Raw genomic sequence first — 25,760 nt, forward strand, 5'->3', positions numbered from 1 at the left:
TGGAATCATACATGCAACTTACTAATAAGCAGAGGGAAAGACAATCGATGAGAACAGTATGGTTGGATTGATGCAAGTTTAAGTGGTTTTTGTACTTACAAAGAAGGCTGCTAAGGTGATTTAGAATGAAAGTTACAATATTTCACTTTAATTTAAACTTTTATTATTTATTATGGTTTTTATGCTTTTAGTTTCATGGTTTTGGTTTTGCAGTTAGAACAGTAATGTTGGATTTAAGAGTAGTTAAGAGTCCAACTTATAACAAGTGCATGGATTTTGTTCTCAACCTGAAGGTGAGGTCCAAGTTATGTCTTTTCTACTTCTAATTGGCATTTAGATGGTTGGTCAATTGGCATCCTTTCCATTGAGAAGGCACTAGCTAGATAAAACCTGTAAAAAAATAACAGGTCTTAGATTTCAGTTATTGTATTTAGAATTCAATAATTAGAATTTGATATATCGATGATACTTATTTTCCTTTCAGTTGCCAAACTTCCCTTGGTTATTTGAGAGTTGCTTAAACCTCCACGGTTGGATTGCATATACTTCCATTATTTCTATGAAATTTAATTATATTTACAAATTGTTTTTATTTGTATATCAGGTTATTTTTTAGAGAACAATTATTATCTTGAAATGGTTTTCACATTAAGGCTCTTTCTTGGTTTGGTAAGATTTCATTTTTTTCCTCTTTAAAATAATTGATGGATAATTTTTATTATGTTTTGGTTATTTTTCCTTATAGGGACTAATGGCCTAATGCTAATGCATAAAATACTGTTAATAAAATGGGTTAACACCTTAGTAAATATCAAACTTAATAAATGCCAATAAAAATAAGAAATTTAAGTATAAAAATATTAATTGATAGTTTTAATAATATTATTAGATAACTTATGAATTGAGATCTTTATTGGTTTGATTTAAGCTAGGTAATTGTTGGCATTTAGATGGTTGGCCAATTGGCATCCTTTCCATTGAGAAGGCACTAGGTAAAACCTGTAAAAAAAATAACAGGTCTTAGATTTCAGTTATTGTATTTAGAATTCAATAATTATAATTTGATATATTAATGATACTTATTTCCTTTTCAGTTGCCAAACTTCCCTTGGTTATTTTAGAGTTGCTTAAACCTCCCCGATGGGATGGCATATACTTTCAGTAGCTCTATGAAATAGAGCTAATGCTAATGCATAAAATACTGTTAATAAAATGGATTGAGACTTTAGTAAATATCAAAATTAATAAACACTAATAAAAATAAGAAATTTAAATATAAAAATATTAATTGATAGTTTTAATAATATTATTAGATAACTTATGAGTTGAGACCTTTATTGTGCATAATAAACTCATTAAAAATGATAAAAATTAATGAAAATTTAAAATAAATAACTCATTTTATTAATAGTATTTTATTGCAAAAATTACTGAGTAATAATGAAAAAATACCAATAATTAATTAAAAATAAGAAATTTAAATATAAAAATATTAGTTGATAGTTTTAATAATATTATTAGATAACTTTGTATTAATGGATTTTAATTAATTAATAATTTTTATGAGTTGAGATCTTTATTATGCATAATGAACTCATTAAAAATGATAAGAATTAATGAAAATTTAAAGTAAAGAACTTGTTTTATTAGTAGTATTTTATTGCAAAAATACTCATATCCAAAAATTACTGAATAATAATAAAAAATTTGATGAACCTTGAACATGCAGAAATGAACGGCTGATACTTGGGTGCTCCAAACCTACATATAAAGAGAAAAGAACAGCTGCCACACAATATGGGATCCAAGACACCTATCTCTCAAACAAAGTGCAAGAGATAACTGCTTAATTTGATTAGAGCTGGAGCAACAAAGAGGATCTTTTCCTTTCTCTTATCTCATGTGTAGGAAACAATTGGGAGTGACCCCTTATATAGCCTGCTTCTCCAAAGTTAAGTTTATGGTTTTTAGGAACAAACAAGAATCAAAATAACCAATTGAGATAAGTGCTCTTCAACATCAAAATCCATGCTCCATCAGATTTGAGACAAGTGTCTCATGTTGACAAAGGATCTAACCACTTGGTCATCAAGTCTACATTGGGTCAAATGGATATCCATTGACCCAATAAGAGCTGGCACTAGGATCTATAATAATCCAATATATCTCTATGTATAAAACATTTTCCAGAAAATAATCAAATAATTTTTTTTTTGATAAAAAATAAATAAATAGATAATAATTTAAAGAATAAATGAATGATTGTGTGTGAAGTTGTTGCATAGAAATAACCATAAAATAATTATCTCCTGTTAACGTTGATGTGGCTTGTCACATGGCCATTGGATATTTCAACATATTGAGGATTAAAAGAGGGCCTATGGCCACTCTACCATAAAAAATACCAACAATTAATTAACAGTATTATATAATGAGATTCGCAAAACCAATTTCTCCAGCAATATTCACAGCATTCCTTGATTGCAACCCCATTTACCCAACAAAAAGGATCCGCAATCATTTCTAAACAAAAAAAAATAATAATAATAATAGCTGGATTTGCTATTTACCAAGCTTCTGTCTGTGTTTGCTTTAATTATACCGGCTGTAGAAAGAAGAACCTTGATCAACTTTTCTTCTAGCGGAACAGACGGTTGATTATTAAAGAAAAGCTATCATCACTTCATCCATCAAGACTTGATATTTGCAACTAATTTATGTCTACAAACCTCGCAAATGTGATCTGATCCGTGTAATAATGTTGATATTTATCCTAATCAATTGATTATCCGCAATTAATTAAAAGTTAAAAACCTATGCATCGATATTGTATGATTGGCTACTGCTGATGGGTAATGAATGACATAACCAATCTCAGACGAGAGAGGTGGTTTACAATAAGCATATTTTGAAAATAAAATGCTGATGGTGTTATGATGTTATATATATGGTAGACTTTCTTGGGAGATTGACATTTATTATTGTTATTATTATAATTTCATTTGATCGTTTATCTAACATTGGAATGGAGGGGAGGTTTTGTCGTGAGGATATTGACGAGGGTGGAGGGCCTTCAACCTGGCTTTGGAGAAGAAGCTTTTGCCTTTCGCTATTCTTTGAAGACGAAAAGGCCTTAAAATCTCATGTGGAGGGGAGATATATGATCATTGAAGTGTGGGTGATTTGATGATTGGTGGAGTAGACGAGCACGTGCGGTACACGTGAATAGAGTGGGGCTCGAATCGAAACTCGAAAGAAAAGGAACAAATATTTTTTTTCCGAGGGCGCTTATTGTGGGCTTTCCTGCGCGCAGCCGATATGCGATATCGAATCGTTGTTGTCGTCGCAGAAATATCGAGGTACATGTCAGAGCGGTGGACGGTGGGCTCTCTCCTCGTCTCTCTCTAGTATTTTGTGCTCAGAGAGAGAGAGAGAGACTGAGAGAGGGACGGAGGGAAATCGTGGTGGCGTTCAGCTTGCCACAGCATGGCTTCCCAACGGCGTCGCCAGACCCAGCACCAGCAGCCCCGCTTTCTGATTCCGGTTGTGTCCGTCATTTTCGCCGCTCTTCTTTTTCTCCTCGCTCTTCTGTCGTTTCTCGCCCCTCCGCCTATGAGCGACAACCGCCTCCGCCGCCCCGCTTGGGTACTCCACCAATTTCGTTTTCCTCATTTTTAGCTTGTTTTTTCCGTCTCTTACATAATTTTTTTAATTTTTAATTTCCCGTTTTTTTTTTTTTTCAGTTGAACGACGACATCGAGGTTAAAAGGAATGTGATCACTGACGAAGTTTTCCGTGTTCCAGTTAGGGTCTTGTTTTCCGACATTGTCTTCGCTGCGTCTTTCTTGAACTATTTTTGCGTTCGCTTGAGCTCTTCCATTTAATATCATTTTAGTTTTGCTTAAATTGTCTCTCTCTCTCTCTTTTAATCGTAGATCGTTGGAAGGAGTACAGGCCATGATCTTTGGGGTTCGAAGCTGTCAAAGTTCTTCTATGGATGCAGCAATGCGAGCAATAAGTTTGCGCGTGCGTATTTATTTTTCTTTATTTTTTTATATAAGTTTTTCCTTCAGTTTCTGCGGTTATGCCGAGTCTGTATGCTTATACTTTGATTTTTTTTTTATTCCCGAAGCCTCTTAACAGCATTTAGGAACTATGTGGATTATAATTTCTGCTTGATCGTGAATAGGACATTGATTAATGATTGTTCACTTGGAGAATTCGATTGAAGTTTACTCGAAGCTTGAATTGGCTACATTATGGTTCTATTATAGGGAATTGAATCTGTTTTGTTTACTTCATTTGGCAAGGATGACAGATGGCTTGTTGTTAGAGTGTACAAGCTTCATTTATTTCTTCCTTGTAGATTTTCTACTTTGTGAATGCTCAATTATTTTAGTTGATTTATTTGATACTATTCACGTTACAGAAGCCGAAGTTATCACACAACCAAATCGATATTTGATGATTGCGACCAGTGGGGGCTTAAATCAACAAAGAACAGGGGTAGGCTCCCTTCTACTTAATCAATATGATACAGTTTTTTCTTTTTCATCTTTTAGATTTTTTTTTTGTCGCTTGACATGTCTACCATGCTCGGTAATATAAAGTCCCAATATCATAAGCCTTTTCTTGTTGTGGAGTTTTATGCCTTTGAATTATTATTTCCTAAAACCTTAATGAGAAAAAAAGCCCAATGTGTAATTTTCATTTTATAGATCTAAATCACCTTAGATTATATAACTATAGCATTTTCATTTGAAAATCTTGCTATAACATCCGGGAATGCCATCCTAGAGAAATTAATGAGAAATTTTCTTTGGGAGCTAGGGGAGGAAAAAAAGGATCACTTAATAAATTGGGGATTAATGTGTAGGAGGAAAGAGGAAGGTGGATTGGGACTGGGGAATTTAGCTTTGAAGAATAAAGCACTCCTAGGAAAGTGGTTGTGGAGAATGGCCCCTAGAACAGGAGAGACTTTGGCATGAGGTGATAGCTAGCATACATGGCAGTTTGGGCAATGGATGGGATGTTGGTGTATCGCGTCGAGCCCACTCTGGCAACTCCTTGGAAAGCAATTCAGAATATTCTTCCTCTTTTCCTCAACTGTATCAGGTATGATGTCAATTCTGGTACTTCTGTTTTGTTCTAGGAAGACATATGGGTGGGCAATTCTGCCCTTAAGGACAGTTTCCCTTCTCTCTATTCCATTTCTTGCTACAAGGGTAAAACAATTTCTCATTTTCTTCCAACATCTAATTCTCCATCTTCCTTGAGTTGGGACTTTGGATTTCGTAGGGGTTTGAGGGATCATGAACTCTCTCATGTTTCAGACCTGTTGTCACTGCTTCATAGTGTTTTTCTGGACCTTTCCAGTTCTGATGTGAGACTTTGGTCTCCAAACCCAAAAGGTTACTTCACATGTGCTTCATTTTTTAAGTCCCTTTGCTCTCCCTCGGGACAAGTGGGCTTCCCAGCTAAGGAGATTTGGTCTAAACCTGTACTTCCTAAAATCATTATGTTCTGCTGGGAGGTTTTCTATAGGAAAATCAACACCTCAGACTTACTGCAGAAAAGAAGGCCTTCTATGTGTTTGTCTCCTAATTGGTGTGTATTTTGCAGGGCTAATGGTGAGGATTGCTCTCACTTACTTTTAACCTGTCCTTTTTCTGCTGCTATTTGGGGTTGGGTCTTTGCTTTGTTCGGTTGCAGATGGAATATGACCACAGCCATAGATCAGATCTTTGATTCTTCCTTCTTTGTGTGGCCCACAAAAATTGGTAAAACAATGTGGAGGAGCATTAGAGCTGCTGCTCTGTGGACAATTTGGGAAGAAAGAAATGCGAGGATATTCCAAGAAAAGGAGAGAAATGCACAGAATGTGAAGGATTGTATTTTGACCAGGGCAATCCACTGGCTGAGACCATCAGATTCCTTCAAATTATATTCTTTTGATGACATGTGGAGGAATTGGAGGGCTGTGGCTAGTAGCAGTAACAAAAAGAACAGGGTACCAACTGTATGGGTACCCCCTTCAGAAGACTGGACAAAGCTGAATTTTGATGGTAGCAGTCAAGGAAACCCGGGGCCTTCAGGGATTGATGGGGTGCTGAGAGATAAAGATAGTAACATATTAGCTTTGTTCTCAGGTTCTGTGGGTATAGGAGACTCTTATCAGAGCTGAGCTCCTAGCGGCAGTACAAGGCATTCAGGTTGCGGATCAATTAGGAGTTCAAAATTTGATTATTGAAGGAGACTCCAAAGTTGTTGTGGGTTGGCTAAAAAATCCAGATTCGGTGATCTGGTGCTACAGGGGTATTATGAGGAAAGCTAAATGGTTCTCAAGGAACATGAATGTTATTTTTCAGTGGGTGGGTAGAACAGCTAACACCATAGCGGATGGGTTAGCTAAACAAGGGGTATCAAGGGAACAGTTTTTCTGGGCAGCTTTGTAAACTTTTTGTTACTAGTCTGAGGTAGTACATTGTTGCTATTGTGGAGAGGTACCAGCTCGTGTCCCTCCTTTGGGAAGGCTGAATTGTAATGTCTTATTGATTTTATTGAATAAAATTCAATCATTTATCAAAAAAAAAACGTCCGGGAATGCCATCTATAATTCTAACCACTGTATTGCCATTCCTACCTGGTGATTGCTTGAACCCTATAACTATATTGATTATTTATAATTTTATATGATAATGTAGTTTTGAATTGATTCTTTGATCAGAATGTTATGACTAGGTACATGAACTTCTCTTCTATTGTCATATTGCTGAGGAACTTGTTACACCTGTTATATTTGCAGATAACAGATGCTGTTGTTGCAGCCCGAATTTTGAATGCTACTCTTATTGTTCCAAAGCTGGATTCAAATTCCTTCTGGAAGGATGCTAGGTTTGTTTTGGTGAATTGGACCTTGCCACATTTTGTAGTTATCTGATCATTTTGGTGCAAATACTGAACTATATGATGCTGTCTGCAGCAATTTCACTGAGATTTTTGATGTTGATTGGTTTATATCCTTTCTCTCAAAAGATATTAAAATCATTAAACAACTCCCAATAAAGGGAGGGAAAATTGTTGCGCCCTACACTATGCGTGTTCCAAGGAAGTGCACAGAAAGATGCTATCAAACCCGTGTACTACCTGTTCTTTTGAAAAAGCATGTAAGTGTTCTGTTCCCTAAGAAGTAGGAATCCATTTTTGTGGGAATTTAAGTTGGTTATTCGCCTTGTGCATATTTGATCATAAATTTTCCTTAGGGTGGTGATGATGGTGTATTGGTAAATTCTCAGGTTGACAGAGGTGAGAATGTGGGTTCAAGTCTGAGAGTGTCCACATTTGGAAATTGTTTGCTTTTTTTTTTTTGTGCCCAAGAAAAAATTCATATAACGTTAGGTTGACAGAAGAGATATTAGATATGCAGAACAATCTACCTGATCTCATTGATGTGATGTACTATGTTGCGGGCCCGGGAATAGGATCTCGTCACGGGTCGGTCCACGGGGAAAACCTCCTGTTTTCCCTTGTTCCTTCCTGCTCGTGATGAACCTATCTTGGCACCTTCGGTGATTTGTCCAAGAGATCACCAACTCTCCTAACTCACTCTTGACTGAATAATTTGATATCTCATTCAATAATGGGGTCTCCTTAAATAGGAGATTACAAGAGTCCTAATCAAAGGGAGTCTCCTTGCTGAATAGGGAGACTTCCAGTTTTATCTTGCTAAGGATAAGATAAGCTAATCCTAATCTGATAAGCTACTAACAAGATAAGATAAGCTAAGCTAATCCTAATCTGATAAGATAAGCTAATCCTAATCTGATAAGCTACTAACAAGATAAGATAAGCTAAGCTAATCCTAATCTGATAAGCTATTAACAAGATAAGATAAGAGATAAGAACAATAAGATAAGAACAAGCAAAATGAGCTAATCTAATCTAGATAAGGCTGCTGTTGCCGAACTGGGTAGGATGAACATCACTGAATCCTTGCTGCTGCTGGCGGTGGGCCCGGGGCCTGTTGCTGCCGGCGGCGATGGTACGTCTTCCCGAGGAAGGCGTCCATAACATACTAACTACTAACTTCAATTTACTTGCCTTTGCCACAAAAATATATTCTGGCAAATGAACTGTTTATGTTTGTTGCACATGAAAAATCAATCTTTATAATGCAATACTTAACTAAGTAATAATCAATAAGTTAATCAACAAATCCATCAATCATCAGCACTGTTATAATCATCATCTTATGTTTTCTCCCTGTATAACTCTGAGTTAGTAGTGTCTGTGCTCATCTTCTCATGTACCCCCTTTCCTTTGAATAAAGTTACTTTCTTTTCAAAAGAAAAAGAGGTGGTATTTATGTTTCTTCTTTGGAGTCTGAATCTGAGGAATGGTTAAGCATTAATGGCTGTGGAAACACCACGAGTTTGGTATATGCCTAGTTTTATACAATGAAGCTGTGGTCACATCAATCAGAGGTTGATACATGTATGTTGAGGAATCATGGCCTAATCAAAGTCTTAAAGGGGTGTAAAATATGTGCATGACAGAAAAAGATTGCATAGCCACTCACTGTTGCTCATGTGCTGCAAAATTGGTGGCAATGCTATATTGCATGGACAATTTAAAATGGATTTTGTGCCCATGCAACACACGCCAATTTATTGGTGAAAGCTTCATATCTGACATCTTGTCTTTTTAAGAGTGTCAATGGCAGTAATTGGGGTTCAAGTGTCAGCCAGGTAGTGTTTGTACCAATCTTTCTTGACATAATGAAGAGAGCTGTTTCAAGGATTGCCGAAGCTCAGGTCTGGTTTGGACTTTACTGATTTTAGCCAAGTCTGACAAATTTATGTCATATTCCTTCTTCACCGAAAGAAAGAAAGAAAAGGAAAAATGAAGTATAAACATTTTTTTAATCTTTAAGTTGGTAAATGTTTCAGTTTTCTGGGCTGGATATTGGGGCCTATGTAGTGTTGGTTAAATCTGTGCTGTCTGTTGTTGACGTGAAACAGATGACATGTTGAGCTCGTGTTGGCACAGCACTGGGGCTGTGGCCAATCATTATGGTTGGCTGGCCATACAAGGACCTGGCTCCAAAAGGATAGGGTCAGAAATGAAGTCATTTGAAGGAACCTTGGGGTAGCTCCAATAGGTGGCAGAGAAAAAGCAAACTAAGATGGTTTGGTCACATGCATAGAAGCCAATCTACAGCACCTGTAGGAAGAGGTGATTTGTTGCAAGTTGAAGGGGCTAGAAGGGCTGGGGGTAGACCTAAAAGGACATGTGGTGAAGTAGTACGAAATAATTTAAATTCTAATAATTTAACAATGTATATGGCCCTAAACAAGAGAATGGGAAACAGGATTCATGTAGCTGACCAAAATATATTTGGGATAAGGCTAAGATGATGATGATGAGGACCTGGTTCTTATGATTAGTTTGCAAAAGAAACATTAATTAATGGTCCTTGCTTGGGTATGTTCCTCCTTTTCAAGTTTTATATACATTTTTTATAAAAGGTAACATGGTTTTGTATTAAATGTCAAACATGGGATAAACCCCAAGATGTAACAGTGTCTTTACATGGTTCTTAAGGAGAATAAACCATGAACATTATATACATGTATACACTCTTATACTTCAAAAAAAAAAAAAAGGAATTAAAGCATATGCCATCCAAAAACCAATCCTTCAGAATCATAACCCACCTGAAGGCTTGATTAAATGACATCATCTATTTCAGCTGATAAAAAAAATGACATCATCGATTTCAGAATCATAACCCACCAGAAAGCCTTTGAGTATTTCCAGTCCAACTATATGGGTTATGATAAAATGGCATCATCATTCCATGGAACTGGAAATACTCAAAGGCTTGGTTTTAGCTATTGTTGTTTTCACTCTTATATTTTGGATTTAAATAAATTTAGACATTTGTCTTCAAAAGTTGGTCCTGTTTTGTTGGGAATTGGATATCTCGGTTGAAATTACCTGATACTCATAGTACTTCTTGCAATACAGGCTGTTCAGCTCACCAAGTTTGATTATAGGTTGGCAAATAAGTTGCGGACAGATTTACAAAAACTTCGATGCAGAGTCAATTACCATGCTCTGAAGTTTACTGATCCTATTCTTGAAATGGGCAAGAAGTTGGTCCAAAGGATGAGGATGAAAAATAGGCATTTCATTGCTTTGCACCTGAGGTAGAGTGTATATAATTTATCCTCTCCTTTGAACCGTTTTTTAATATTTATGCAGTGCTCCTGAAGTTAAGAATACTGGTTCTGCCCTCTTTCTCATAGTTATATTATATTACATCAAGGGAAACAATTTGAAAATTAGTCATAGTTACTTGGTTACTGACTTGGTTAGGACATTTCAATTTTGATCAGTAACTGTTAGATGAGTCATGAATTTTCCCATCAATTATAAAGGTCAGGCCAATTAGCTTATTATGTATCCTCTGAATGGAAGAACTTAAGGTTATTAAATTGTAATACCTTGGTGATAGATTAAAATAGTTTCTTTATATTATATTGTATAGAGATACATGAAAGGGAAGTTTGTTATGTAAATTTGTTTGACAGGTTTGAACCTGATATGCTAGCATTCTCTGGGTGTTATTATGGTGGGGGAGAAAAGGAAAAGAAAGAACTGGGTGCAATCCGTAAGAGGTGGAAAACTTTACATGTAGGGCTCCAGGCCTGTGAATTTTTATTTAACCTCTGCCAATGTGTGCCCATGGCTGAGATGTTTTTTGAATGAATGTGCAGACAAGTAACCCAGACAAGGAAAGGAGGCATGGAAAATGCCCACTCACTCCAGAGGAAGTTGGTCTTATGCTGAGAGCACTTGGATTTGGCAGTGATGTTCACCTCTACGTGGCATCTGGTGAAGTGTATGGAGGTGAAGAAACATTGGCCCCCCTTAAAGCACTCTTCCCAAATTTCCATTCAAAGGAGACTATAGCCAGCAAGGAAGAATTGGCACCATTCTCTGCATTTTCTTCTCGTATGGCTGCACTTGATTTCATTGTCTGTGATGAGAGTGATGTATTTGTAACCAATAACAATGGTAACATGGCTAGAATGTTAGCTGGTCGAAGGTACACTGTAATTTGCATTCTTGTCATTTATAGATAAATCTGTTCTTTCAAAACTTTTTACTAACCATACTCTTTGGTTTCTTCATTGCAGGAGATACTTCGGTCATAAACGTACCATTCGTCCAAATGCCAAGAAACTGTACTCTCTATTTATGAACCGAACTGACATGACATGGGAAGCATTTGCATCTAAGGTTCATACTTTCCAGCGAGGCTTTATGGGAGAGCCGAAGGAGATAAGGCCAGGCAGAGGTGAATTTCATGAGAACCCATCAACCTGCATATGTGAATATCCAGAAGCTAAGGTCTTAGATTCAGGATCCCAAGGAGTAGTTTTCCTCAAGGGGAAGAGGAATGACACAGGGGAAGAAATCGGTGAATCAACTGATCATTTTCTTGATGAGGAACCGGACTGGCCTGATTTAGATTACGTGGAAAATCACAATGGACTTGGTGAAAAAGGAATGACCTACAAAAATGATACGGATTATGATATGTTCCTCAAATTTGAGGAACCTGAGCTGGAGGAGATGCTTTCAGATTAAACTAAGCTGCCTGTCCCTCAACAATTGCTTTTTGTTTTTCGGTTGTAGATAACCCATTCTTTCATCAAATTCTTTTGGCCCTTGCCCGCCTCTCATTGGCGATTTTTGCTTCTTTAGAGCACCTCTTGACTTACGGCACGAGTATATGGATGAATAGAGATGTACAGTACTCCATAGATGAGGACAATAGTTGAAAGTTGATTTTTTTTTTTTTTTTTGGGTGGGGGGGGGGGGTTGGAATGCATTTTTCAGTTGAGAAATGAGAGTTTCTATTTCAGGGAATGAATTTATTTCTATCCATCTTGTATGCATTTACTCCGTTTCATTGGATTGTATGGCCCTTTCATCCCATATACTGAATGCCGAGGCTCAAGTCAACCAATCTTGTCATTTCAATACTCATTCTCTCTATCGATCATAAGTAGATAACTTGTTCTCTCTCTCTCTCTCTATATATATATGTATGGGTGTTTAATTATGTATTCCTTAAAAATTGAGTTCTCGGAACGTTGGATGGGCTCAAGGTTTTAAAAGGCTAATCAGGGATCGAGGTTTAAAAGACAATGTATATGCTTACTTTGTTTGAGGGAAATTATGGCTTAAAAGTATTCATCCATCCATCAGGAATCAACTACAAGATCCATAAATGTTACTTCGTATCGTGAACAAGCTTAAATACGTAACAATGCAAGGAAATTCCGTTGTCACGTGATTTAAGGGCCTGTCTAATTTGAGGGGTAGGGGTGTTAATTATAATACGGTCTAGGCTGTCAAACCACACCGAAATTTGGAAGTTTGGTCTAGTCAGACCTTAAAATAGTTTAAGAATTCCTTATACCATAATTTATTGATTTGGTTGAGTTTTAAAGTTTATAAATCAAATCAAACCATAAATAGTATTAAATCGAATTATTAATATATATATATATATATAATTTATATAATAACATATGTATATATACATATATTTATTTAATATTTCATATATTATTTTTGTTTGTTTCAATTATTAACTTGTAATTTGATGCACGGTGAGTTATTTATGTTTGAGAAAGTGTAAATGATACTCGTTAACATTTCAATTTGATATTTGATTCATAATTGTTATTTAAGTAGTATGTATGCATATTATTTGAGCTTTCTAATTGGGTTAAGCCAATAGAATAGCTCAAACCATATTAGAAATCGGACCAGATTGTATTACTTCAGTTTGTCTGATTTGGTTTTTATACTAAAACAATTTGGTTCGATTTGAGAATTTTTCAAACCATAATTTATGGGCTTGATCTGTAATATTCTCAAAACTGAATCAAACTGGACCGTGAACACCCATAATGAGGAGTTGAGGGGGTACATTATTGCGTTGCGTTAGAAAGTGTGGAATACGGACGAGATCCAGACCAACCCAATCGGATCCAAACAGGATTAACCCAGCTGTTTCAGGTTGAGGCCACATGTTAGGAGATCCAAGTTGTCCTTTCAGTTAAAATTGACTGGTAACCAAACCACTCTCCCTTGTCATTTCATCATTCATGGTCATTCATGGAGAAATGCTCCCAATACACGGCCATAGTGTTCCGTGGGTGGGTATGGATGTGAGAATAGTTTGTGGATAACATATCCAGAGTGCGTGCTGCACCCTACTTTATCCCCAACCTTTATTCTACATACGAAAAAATAATTTGTCGGGTTGGATGCAGTAACCAATAGAGCTTCACTGCAGACCAGTGCTTGATGAAAGCACCATAAGAGTACTCAAGCGGTGATGCGGCTAAATCTGTGCTAGAAAAATTAGATTCGGCATTCGGTTTGGGGGCGGTGGTTGACTGGTTTTCAATTTCAAATGAAGTCATTGTTCTGGTAAACAAAGTTTTGAATAAAGAGATGGTGATTCTTATTAACCCAAATTGGTCACGAGTTATTTGAATTCGGCTTGGCTCAGTTTCAATCGAGTTTGAGCCTAATTTGCAGGGTCGTTTATTAATCGAATTAAACTCGAGCTAATAAAGTTCAACTCACTAGCTGAGTTCAAATAGCTATATCATCATCATCATCATAATAATAATAATAATAATAATAATAATAATAATTTATAAAAAAGATTATATATAATATTGTTATTTTTATATATAATAATAATTAATTATTATAATTCTTAATTTTTAAATATCAAATAAAAAATATTATATATATATATTACTTTTATAAAACATTTTTCTCAAATCAAACTTGAACCGAGTCAAATTCGAGTTTACTAGCTTTTGATTTGAGACCAACTCGAACTCAAGGTTCTAGCTCGAACCGAAACCGAGCTCGAGCCTCGCATTGCCTTGACAAGCTGAGCTCAAATATCGAATCCACCCCTACACCCAACCCAGCAACTCCATTATACCTACTGCGACCTAAAACATCCAACCCGTGGATTTGCTACCCCTACAGAACTCTGATAGACTTGATATCTTTATCCACTTCGACCACTATTCATACGCAAATTTCCAAAACAAGATTTTACCACCATCTTGAAATTCTGACAATTAAAATAGCATGGAGGTTGGCCTCCTTTTATCTTTTTTTTCTGTTGAAATTAGACTAGTGGTCAAAAAGATTTAATTTAATTAGAAAATAAATGCTACATAGCGATATATGACCGGAAAATTCTTCCAGTCCGCACCAATTAGAATGATTCGGAAGTTTTTTTCCTAAACAAATAAACAAATTACATATGGTTCTAGCAACCGAGCATGGATCTGTTTTTTTTTTTATATTCAAAAAGAATAAATAAATGAAATTCAATGGTTCCACTATGTTACAATGAAGTTGTTTACCAAATGGAGTTCAATAAATATGTGATTGCTCAGAAGAAAATACAGAACATGTAAAGTGGCTCGTCATTGCGAAGGGGAAGATGAGTCGGAGTCTGTCAAGTCATCTCCTTGAGGTGGTGGTGGTGGCCCAAAGTCGAGATTCGGGTATACACCAGGTGGCCTCTCCCGAGGCTGAATTGATAACAACTGGCTTGAATTGCCCACAACATCCGCCCATCCGTAATGAGGTTCAGTCCTTCAATCAAGCCACATCATGTTAACTTGAATTCCAATAAGCTTCGAAAACTATGCATCCTGAATTGATATTAGTTACCATAAATATGAACTTGCTTAACTCAGTATGAAACATGACTTGCAATTTCACTAGTAGTTTGGTGAAATTCCCTTTGAATCCATGATTTGGTGGGAGAGAGGTACATAAAATCTTAATATTTTATCAATATCATAAAGAAGCTTGATTTCTTTATTTGATAAAAAGAACAGTAGTTTCTTGAAATTCCTCGTGTATATCATGTGGAAGTTGTACTGAATTTGTTGATTGTGGACCTTGTTCCATTTGAGAAATATTATTATCAAATAATTAATCTACAAATGGTGAAAATTGATTAAGAACCGTTTATGGGGCATATGATTTCACTCTGTTATCTAGAAAGCAACTTTATGGCATCAATCTGGTTGAAAAAAAAAATTGTATTCAATTCAGTTCAGAATAGTTCATTATTTAGTGATTAAAAGCAACAAATAAAGTATAAAAGGATACAATTATACAAAAATGCAAAGAATTGTTTTTAAGTTCCTTAACATTACCACCTTAAATTTCAACTGTTACTTTTTTTTTGGGGGGGGGGAGGGGTGGAGGGAGGGGGGTGCTATATAGAGTTATACCTACCTTATAATATTCGTGTATTGTATGAGATTTAAATGCCTACAAGAACCTTAGCTTTAGTGAAGCAGATGCTTTCATGATCTTCTACAATTATTTATTATGGTCTTTTTAATCTTCAATATCATATTATACTTGTAGCATTTGCCAAAGTTTTATTCACAAATTCCATCACCACCCCAAATATCCTTGACATCTTCGGGGGGAATTTGTGAAAATTTGTAAAAAAATTCACATTACCACTTGGACAAATTTTCAATGACATTGAAATTTCAAATCTTAAATGGAGCACCATTGAATATATGAGAAAAACCTTACTCGTAATGGGTTTCTTCATCTACAACAATGTCCCAGCTTTCGCCTGTAGTGCTGTTACCATACTTGTGTACTTTTCTGGAACACAAAAAACAGGAACCTTGATCTTTGTTATGGTATGTGATAAACATATAGTACATAAGGTGCCTTGACAATATGAAATGGAGCCATGTTCATAATAATTTAGAAAGCATAACTGGTCTTAATGTAGTTTTATTTAAAATTTGAACCATAAAAGACCGAAAAGCTAGTATCACAAAACACACATTTGTAGTTTTGAGTTGCATACCCATTTCCCAAGTATTCTTCCCCCCATGTCCTTGACCAACCTGGAAATGGCAGGAAATAATTTCTTTATTTACATTATGTATGGCAAAACATTTCACAGTAAAATCATGACTTACTAATATGGTAAACTAGAGCAATAGCATTTTGACTTAAAAAAAGGCATGCAAAAAGGCTAATCAACTTATTTTTAAGAAGGTGAAGTAAACTATTTCATTAAATCAAGAAGATAACCCTTGTACAACAAATTTTGAAAAATAACTTATGGTGGTGCAAGGATAAGCTTGATAAAATGATACTGTAAGGAACCAACTGTTCATTTAATTTACTATTTACACAATTATAATGTTACAAGTTAATATTTTGGTTGCCTTGGCTGCTCCACATTCCATGGTCCCACAATGGGGTTTGCTCCTTGTTACCGGTCACTCAAATCTTGAAGATTCTTGCCATGAACAAAATTTATTGACAAACATAAATCTAAACCTCAAATAGCTATATAGAGTTCCTAGTTACATTTCTTTTAGATGCACAAAAAAAATAAAAATCATAACCAGTTAACCACTTTTATTTGTGACAATTCTCTAACAAAGTTTGTAGTAATCAAATTATTTTATTGGTATAGAAATGTAAGAATCATGCCTTGCTGTCAACAACAGAAAAGACAAATCAAGATCTTTGATATACGGACTAAGGAATGATATAAGCAGAAAAGTTAATAATAAAAAAATGATAATGGGCCATGTAATTTGAGAGATGTAAATGGCACAGACTGTCACGCTTCATCAAAAACCAGGCTAAACTGAAATAAATCCAATGAAGCCTTATCCCAACTATACAGTGTGAGCTAAACAAACTGTTGTCAAGGGCCATATCCATAATGGGGTTTGCTCCTTGTTACCTGTCACTCAAATCTTGAAGATTCTTGCCATGAACAAAATTTATTGACAAACATAAATCTAAACCTCAAATAGTTATATAGAGTTCCTAGTAACATTTCTTTTAGATGCACAAAAAACAAATCATAACCAGTTAACCACTTTTATTTGTGACAATTCTCTAACAAAGTTTGTAGTAATCAAATTATTTTATTGGTATAGAAATGCAAGAATCACGCCTTGCTGTCAACAACAGAAAAGACAAATCAAGATCTTTGATATACGGACTAAGGAATGATATAAGCAGAAAAGTTAATAATAAAAAAATGATAATGGGCCATGTAATTTGAGAGATGTAAATGGCACGGACTGTCACGCTTCATCAAAAACCAGGCTAAACTGAAATAAATCCAACGAAGCCTTATCCCAACTATACAGTGTGAGCTAAACAAACTGTTGTCAAGGGCCATATCCATAAAAGCATTCCAGGTTAAACAGTATTGTGCAAAATGAGTGTTCATATGCATGATGAGAGAACAATGAAAATGGAGATTGCAAGTTTGAACAATGTCAAATCATCTTGTACAATCTGATAGTAATGTATTCCAGTGAAGAAAAAAGGATAACTAGCATCTGTTCATTGGCTTGGCAAGTTAAACAACGAAAAAGACATGGAATATGACCCACTTTGGTTGTTAAGTGAAAGCAGAGTATCATATGAAGAAAGGAAATAAATAGACCTTATTCTAAAATTATCATCTCCTTTAGTGACATATGAAAATAAATAAGTATTGTAAGCATTTCGAGACTTCTATTATATATATAGTCTAGAATAGAAAAACATCAAAATTTGAACACAAAAGGAATATACGTACGATGACCAGTTGGTGACACATGCCAAGTTTCTCCTTGACGTGAACCTATGCCTGCAAAGAATTTATCTTCCCACTTGTCTCCCCATTTTGTTCCTAGTTCAGTCTCTGCCCATTTATCTGTCCTGAGAGTTTTAATGTGAATCAAATTGCACATCAGCATAACTTGGCATCTCATTGGCTAAAATACATTCTACTTTAACCCAATACACTACCCATTTTGTGAAATCTCAATCTACAATAACCTTATTAATCCAATGCCCAGATCAATGAAACACATTTGACAGTATTAGGTTATCAACAACAACGGATGGGCTTTTGTTCTTACAGTTAATAATTTAGTTTTGTAAGACAAATACAATTTGGTGTGAGTCCTACATGGACAACTTCTGCAATTGATGTTTGTTGCATCAAATCATGTCAAAGTATTGTGACATTAGTGGACCATTGATGCCTTTTGTCTAATTCTGGAATAACTAAAAAGAGTAAAATAAATCAAAATAAAGAAGCAATTTTGAATTAACAACCACAATTTTTATAATTTATTAAAAACTTAAAATACATTGCTCACCAATATTATGCTTATTCATTGTAATAAATCTCTAATTGCTTAAATAGTTGTAAACATCCTTATGTTCAAGCCTGTTAGCTTTTAACTAGATTATGAATATTGAAAGCTTTTAGAGGATAATGCTATGAAAATGGGGAAGATTTACAAAAATCATAATTAAGTTAGAAATGAATCAATGGAAATACTATAACTTGGATTGAGATCCCCTAGGACATTAGCTACTATTGTTCCCTACTATATGTGTCATCATATCATTATTGGGATTGCACATGTATATACCCTTACAAATAGCTTGTATACCCTATTAGATCAGTAAATAAAACACATACAGCTATTAAGTTCATTAGTAAGAAACAAGTTTGTAAAAAAACCATTTCATGACAGATCCTCTTCCATCATAGTGCTCCCCCCACTTCTCCCACCATGATTGCTCATTGAGCCTACCATATTTGTATGCTCCTTTCTCTGTCCACCCTTTTGCATCATACTTCTCCCACCTAGAAGATTAAGTATGTTGAAAAACTTGATAGTTTAGAAATTAAGCAAAATTTGTAGCTACAAATGAGAACAAAATATGATTAGAATACATAGAAATATTTTCTCACCATTTCTCATACCATCCAGCATTTTCAGTGCCTGATTTTGCTTGTTTTTGTGCACTTCTCTCTATCCTTGCCAGGTTACTGCAAATTGGGAGTAAGGATTTTGTTTCAGAAATATGAAAAAATAAAACAACCACAACAAAATCAAGACCATACTATGTAATAAGATCAAATGAGCCCAATTAAGCATCAAGTTTATTTTTTATTGCTATCAGGTTTTCCAAACGACATAACAAGGTTCCATTCCATTGAATATATATATATATATATATATTTCAATGATCATTTACACAAACCACAATACAATAGCAACATATTAGGATATATTTTCATAAGAGTTTGGCACAAACCTCCTCGTTTATCCAGACTTGGAACAAGGCTTAAATGAAGATGAATTTTAGGCTGCATTTGGATGTGATGTAAATCAAGAGGCGATGTAAATTTTACATCGGTTTGGTTTTGTATGCGTTTGGAAGGAGGGTGTAATTATTATCGACGTAAAACTACACTCCGGTTCAGTTTTGCATGCGTTTGGACGGAGTGTAGTTTTATGTTGATAATCGATGTAAAACCTCATCAACTCTAAAGTTTTACATCGATAATCGATGTAAAAACTACATCAATTTTATTGATGTAAGACTTTCACTCTTCCACCCATCACTATTTTCAAAAAAGCAACGGTCATTTTCTGGTTCAGTGTAAAATGTCATTATTTTTACACTGACGACGTTTTACACTGATTCCAAACGCAGCCTTAAGAAATCATAATATTGACAAAAGTAAACACAAAGGTGCAATGATACTAGTTCTTCATGAACATAATGATGAAGTAAGCAAGTGCTCAAAATACCTCCATTCATCTTGATAAAGAACTTCTTTCCATGTCTCCCGCCATGAATCCCCTTCAGCATTTTTTCCAGATTTTTCCACCCCTATATCAAAAAATTAAGATTGACAAGATGAGCAACCAAAATAATAAAAGAAATGGGAAAGGTTCCTGATGTACCATGTAGTTAAGGATGTCCCATGGATCAATAATCTTAGACATAAACACTTAAAAGTGGTGTTCTATAAGACCCTCACATGTTTGCTGCAACACTTTAAAAAATACCATAAGTTTCAGTCTAACAGCTTCTGCCATTGTCTCAGTCTTTCTTTTATTTGAACAAAACATCAAGATTTTAACTGTTATTATTCACCAGGAAATGGAAAGAAAGAATAGGGTACATGTTTATTGTAATGCCATAATGATAGGACAATCTACAAAGCTCCCTCTACTACAATTAGGACTGGTCATATCATTTTCAACATGACCAGAAATGAACTAGAGAGAAGAGAGAGCATCCAATCCTTTGAGAAGATAGTTTTCCAAAAGAGACTACTGTTTTTTTTTTTTTGGCCCCACTCACTAAATAACCCATAATTTGGATTTAAAGCCAATGATTCAGCAGATATTTCAGTTAAGCATGCAATTGGTTGTCCTATATATCAGGTGGCTTTGTTAAAAGCCTAAAACAACCACATAAAAAGTCTTTTAGAGGATCTAGCTGTGTAAATAGTTCCTCCCAAGATGCCAGATTGCTGGAACCATCATTACATAAAGACCTTTTTTTTTTATAGGTTTACATTTTCAAGATATGTTGACATGAATCAGGTTTGCATGATGGCAAATTTGTTCAAGTATTTGTTACATGAAAGATCCACAACTAATGCTTTCACATGAAAAATAAATTCTAGAACAGAAATAAAATTTCCTTAGGTATTCATGGAAGAAAAAAAAAAGAACAAGAAGGAATTTCTTATGCAATACAAGAAGAGACTATGGAGTATAGATAAATGACTATAAAGAAAATAGACATTTCAAGAGGAGTTGCAAGAGATAGATAACCATAAAATAGATTTTATAGTACTGCAAATAGATTTGAGGAAAGCCAATAAATGTACCTAGCTCTTTGTATCCGGTCCAGTCACTCTTCTCCCACCACTGTCAAGGAGATCAAGAAATCCAATTAAATGCATCCACCTGGGATTTGTACTTTTTGAGCTTATGCAAAACATGAAGAAGATATTTTATCTCAGAGAACAAGAACATGCTATATCATAGATTGAAGTAATGGCTATGCTGCAAAGAAAGATATGATTTGCCAATGTTGGCACATAATGGACACTGCACATAGACGAATCTTCTGGATCAATTAAAGATGTCAAGAAAGCCAATAGTATTTATTTAATTTGCTTCTACCAGCACTTGAATGATTAAACTCTGCACCAAAACTTCTCTCACATTTCGTGCCTTTGCTGATATTGAATTTGCTTTGGTCATTTTTGCATGGTTGAATTTGTGGAAAGAGGTTAAAAAACAATGTGTTAGCTTATAAAAATGAAGTAGTATATTAGCAAAAGACGTTATTTTATCCTTAAAATTTGTTTGGCAATGTCAAACAAATTACAAAGAATGAAGATGCAAAGAATTAGGTTATTCTGAAAGCATTCATGTTAAGTTTCAATAGCTGACCCAGTATAGTTAGTATAACTGTATAAGGCTTGGATGATGATGATGATTCATGCTAAGTTTCAAATATTAACAATCTCATCTTACATAATCTTTTGCTTTTTTCTCTAAAACATAAAAGAAAAAACAAAACAATAATATTATTAATTAGCTAATTTTGAGAAAAACAAAAGGAGTGAGATAAAATAGATATTGCACAACTTAAAAAAAAAAAAAAAAAATCAGTTTAATAATAACAAATTTCCCACTCTTAATTCTAAAAGGTATCTTTCTCAGTTTTTCTTAACCTCTATTTTTTCACGATGTTCAATAATTACCAAGCATGGTGTCTGCTTTAAAAGGTTTTCTTCCCCATAGTATATTTATGTTTCATGACAGGATTTAATGTCGTTTGGCAATGGTTGGCTACACCCATGGATAAACCCCCTACAAAAATTCATCATTCTCTCAACTTGAATTACAACTCTAGCTTCTCCTACTATTTCCAAAGAATAATTCTCTCATGAACCCCAAGTCGATCCCCAATGAGAATACATAGGCAGCACAAGTAACACTAAAAGTACCCCTATGAGAATGTTGTATAGACAATTTCACTTCCCGGTGATTTTTCTGGCCCCTAAAATACAAGGCACCTACTTAAACCTAGAATATATATATAGGCTGGTGATTTTTTATCTGAACTCTTGGTGCTTTTCTGTCTAGAAATTTATACACAAAGACATACAATCACTGAATTCCAAAATTAAATATAGTTAACCTGGAGATACTTAATCACATGATTAGGCGGAACTGGAAAAATCAAATTATAGTACATAGATTCCCTAATTGTAAGTACCAAGTAGTCCTTCACCAATAAAGAAGATAAATACGTGGAGCAGAATTTCATAAGAAAGCAAGAGCATACCGTCTCTATCCATTGTGAGGAACCATCATAGCTTTGACCACACATTTTAGTCCAACGACATCTGTATCCATTTTCCCCCAATTCCTCTATGCTTTCCCGATGCCAAGTACTTCCATCTTCATTGGTGCCCGATTCATTGATGTTTTCATTCAGCAAATCAATTCCCCAATCCTTCTCGTTAGCGATGCCAGTGTCTATGGCAAAGAAACATAGCATATGCACATGTTCCACTAAGATTCTGCTTGTTGGAACATTTCAGAGTAAAGATGTTTTAGCCTTGTAGCTTACCTCTTTTAGGTGGAGTATCACGAGATTGTGGACCAGAGTTTCTTGGGCAACACCGGGGATAGAATTCTTCTAGTTTGGAAACACCATGTCTTCTGCAGTAATGAAAACTTGTGAGAATGTGGCATGGGATATAACTTGACTACTTGGCAACAAGGGTTAGTGCCTTGGATAATCCAAGTATTAACTATTAAGAATGACAAATGGAAGAGGTAAAGATGTAATGGTATGCACATTTCTATTTATCAATGCTTTCCAGTTTTATGAGTGTGGCAGAAATGTGAATGCTAAGATGGATGAGTGGAAAAGCTAGAAAGGATAGGATCAGGAATGAAGCCATCCATAGAAACCTAGGAGTATCTCCAATAAGTGATAAAATGAGAGAGGGTAGACTATGGTGGTATGGCCATGTGCATAGAAGACCACCAAAAGCTCTAGTTAGAATAAGTGATTCGTTCCAAGTGGAGGGGGCTAGAAGAGCTAGGGGTAGACCAAAAAGGACATGGGTAGACGTAGCAAGAAATGATTTAAGTACTAATAATTTAACAATGGATAGGGCTTTAAATAGAACGGATTGGCAAAACAGGACTCATGTAACCAACCCCATATAGTTGGGATAAGACATGGATGATGATGATGAATGCTTTCCAGTTTTATGCTTGATTTATTTTTTCTAATTTGAGGTATATATTCCTAAGATCAGTAGGAGTGATAATACAATGTGCATGCTCACATGAGGTAAACCATGAGGGTCCTACCGTATTTATCACCCATTGGCTCAAAAAAATTCAAGCAATTAATATGTTATGGAGTCCTTCATTTTTTAAGGCGATGAGTGATAAACAAGGCAGGGTGCTCCAGAGTTGCTCAATTCAATGAGAGTGAAACTCATTACATAAGGGACAGAATGACAGACAGAACATGGCAAGTGAAACCACTGAGACTGGAAGAGTTGCTAAATATGAATTGACAACTTTAATATCAAAAACCAATGATGACCAGTATCATTGATACTTAGGCAGTTGAACTAAGCTACTGAAAATCAGAAATCTTCTTGTTGTGCTCAGGGTCCAAGAATGTGAAACTTTGTAGTTCCGCAAACAAATTTGTGAACCCAAATTTCCAATGTGGTAAATATCTTATCTAGAAAATCTGCATCTTCCATTTTATTCGGTTCTGTCATTTAAACATTCAATGGTTTTGGAGAGATAAGTTGACGATACTCACAAAAGAAATTGAATTTCTACTCACATTGATGAGGCTAATATTTATAAACCAAGAAACTTCAAGAATAGAAAATTGATTTAAAATATCACTCTGGATTTCTTTATTCAATTAAGTTCTTCTCATCTTCTGTGTTTGTATGAATCACTACCTAGTCGACTAGAGTAGCCTACATGATTTCAGTGTAAGAACATCTAAATCCGCTGTCAACACCTAGTAAATTGCAATGGCCTTCGTGAATTCAATGTAGGGATAGTGAGACACCTAAACCACTGATACTATCTGGTTGCTAGAAGATTGGAGGAGAAAAAAAGGAATGTGTGTGTATGAGAGAGAGAGAAAGAGAGGCCAATAAGGATAAGGGAGTTACCGAGGCGAGGCGAAGGGCAATTCAGGCATTGCTTGGACACGGACTCTATGAAGAGAGCGCTTGAACCGCCATTCATCAGCATTGTCGACGCTTTTACCCGAACAGGACTTAGTCCACATCGGAGCGATGGAGTCTGAAGTACAATAACCGATTTGAGTCAATCGATGTACATCAGCACCGCCTCTGCACCTTCCTCTCTTCTTCCGTAAATCCAACGTGCGGTGAAGTAGAGGAGCAGAAGCGTCAAATCTTCTGAACTTGAGATCAACTGGAGCAGCAAAACCTCTTGAACTTGCTGCCATTATTTACGAAAGTGACATTGAGCGGATAAAGAAAAAAGAATGACGAAACCCTAGTAATTATGTCCTCTGGGATTGAGAGCTTCCCTGCAATTCTGGTGAAATGGGAAGCTCAAACAACCAGTTCTTCAATCTTCTCTTTCTTCATCTTATGCCTACCGGGCATTATTATTTATTAATGACTAAATGTTTTAGAAGAGAAAGAAAGAATGATAAAGAAAACTTCAAACGTGTTTGTGAGGAGGAGCAGCGAGTGAAACCGTTGGGATGGATGGTAGTGGAGGTCCGGTTAAACGCTTAAAATTCGGTCACTTCGATCCAAACTGACGGCGAAGGATCCATAAATCTTTTGGGAAGTACTCGGAGATTAGCGAAAAGAGACCACAGTCAATCAATTAAGAATCCTCCAATCAATGCCATGAAGTTCAGCCATACACGTGAGCACGGCAGTGGACCCTACTATGTGGACAGGGTGGTTTAGGCTGGACGTGGTAGGGCAACGTGGCAAAACATGAACCGTCAGTTGAGTGGTATGTGTTTTGAGTGAACTGGTACTCTCTGAAGTCCTGAACCTTGTTTTGCCACAAACCCCCCTTGCTATTTGTCCCTGCCATCAGTTGACTTCATAAGATTTCCAAAAACGATATAACTTTGTTTTGTGTTTTTCTTTTTTTATCTCTTCGGGGCTTTGAAAGCAAATTAATAATCTAAAGAGATATTGTGCCTATTTTTTAGTTTATTAGCTAGGGACTTATTCCTTTTTTAGAAAGTTATTTATTTAGGTAAATGTATTTAGTGAGACAAATATTTCATGAGAAACTCTTATTTCGGTAAATATATTTAATTATTTGTTGGTATTTTTTTGTTTTTCATGTAAAGTTAAATAATAACCGTTTTATTTACAAAATGCCATTATAAAAAATTTAGACAAATTTTTTAAACTACTCTTATGCTTTAGCTAGTTAGACGAATTATATCCTAACTATACTCTAACTGTTTATATATTATCTTAAAGTATTCCTAAGTTTTCTGGTAATTCACTAACTCTACCCCTATCGTTAACATCCTTTAATGTTCTATCAAAATCCGCATTTGACACACATATGTAAGAAATTTTTTTAAAAGCCAATATTACCCTCCATCCCTCTTCTATAAACCAGATAAAAATCACTACTGGTGAACAGGAGAGATGATTTGGTTGATATTTGCAAGAAAAAAAAAAATGAACAGGAATGGATGCTTCAATATACGTTGAATGCATTTGAGAGATTTCGGGG

At 35.3% G+C, this 25,760-nt stretch overlaps 2 protein-coding genes across 5 annotated transcripts; one reads left to right on the forward strand and one right to left on the reverse strand.

Annotated features, from left to right (window-relative positions):
* Positions 1–3,099: 3,099 nt before the first annotated feature.
* On the forward strand, positions 3,100–12,054 carry LOC104603730 (O-fucosyltransferase 6). Its single transcript, XM_010267827.3, has 10 exons — positions 3,100–3,645; positions 3,744–3,803; positions 3,936–4,026; positions 4,430–4,506; positions 6,806–6,894; positions 6,983–7,166; positions 10,030–10,211; positions 10,596–10,698; positions 10,782–11,113; positions 11,205–12,054. Exons 1-10 carry the CDS (start codon positions 3,487–3,489, stop codon positions 11,656–11,658), a joined length of 1,731 nt encoding a protein of 576 aa, XP_010266129.1. The 5' UTR covers positions 3,100–3,486; the 3' UTR covers positions 11,659–12,054.
* Positions 12,055–14,338: 2,284 nt separating this feature from the next.
* LOC104603728 (protein EARLY STARVATION 1, chloroplastic) lies at positions 14,339–24,842 on the reverse strand. 4 transcript variants are annotated; one of them, XM_088889047.1, is made up of 11 exons: positions 24,185–24,842; positions 22,594–22,682; positions 22,306–22,421; positions 20,834–20,873; positions 19,740–19,821; positions 18,893–18,970; positions 18,659–18,784; positions 17,720–17,841; positions 15,971–16,010; positions 15,685–15,759; positions 14,339–14,718 (listed from the first exon to the last, which is right to left on the reverse strand). In XM_088889047.1, exons 1-11 carry the CDS (start codon positions 24,484–24,486, stop codon positions 14,547–14,549), a joined length of 1,242 nt encoding a protein of 413 aa, XP_088745173.1. In that variant the 5' UTR covers positions 24,487–24,842; the 3' UTR covers positions 14,339–14,546. The 4 variants fall into 4 exon arrangements, with proteins under 4 accessions (XP_088745173.1, XP_088745172.1, XP_010266127.1 ...); XM_088889046.1 differs by having other exon boundaries at positions 22,306–22,499; positions 24,185–24,839; XM_010267825.3 differs by having other exon boundaries at positions 22,594–22,685; positions 24,185–24,838.
* Between the last annotated feature and the right edge of the window lie 918 nt (positions 24,843–25,760).

Source organism: Nelumbo nucifera, chromosome 5, assembly GCF_055504915.1.
Source record: "Nelumbo nucifera cultivar China Antique chromosome 5, China Antique-T2T, whole genome shotgun sequence".
Classification (NCBI taxonomy): Eukaryota; Viridiplantae; Streptophyta; class Magnoliopsida; order Proteales; family Nelumbonaceae; genus Nelumbo; species Nelumbo nucifera.

Excerpts from the sequence above, each read along its gene's own strand:
- LOC104603730 (XM_010267827.3), top strand. The coding sequence starts at position 3,487 with ATGGCTTCCCAACGGCGTCGCCAGACCCAGCACCAGCAGCCCCGCTTT. Across the intron at positions 4,027-4,429 it reads TGCGAGCAATAAGTTTGCGC|AAGCCGAAGTTATCACACAA; the intron begins GTGCGTATTTAT and ends TTCACGTTACAG. Across the intron at positions 10,212-10,595 it reads TTCATTGCTTTGCACCTGAG|GTTTGAACCTGATATGCTAG; the intron begins GTAGAGTGTATA and ends TTTGTTTGACAG.
- LOC104603728 (XM_010267823.3), bottom strand. The coding sequence starts at position 24,486 with ATGGCAGCAAGTTCAAGAGGTTTTGCTGCTCCAGTTGATCTCAAGTTC. Across the intron at positions 18,971-19,739 it reads CTTTATCAAGATGAATGGAG|TAACCTGGCAAGGATAGAGA; the intron begins GTATTTTGAGCA and ends CCCAATTTGCAG. Across the intron at positions 14,719-15,684 it reads GATGAAGAAACCCATTACGA|GACTGAACCTCATTACGGAT; the intron begins GTAAGGTTTTTC and ends GCTTGATTGAAG.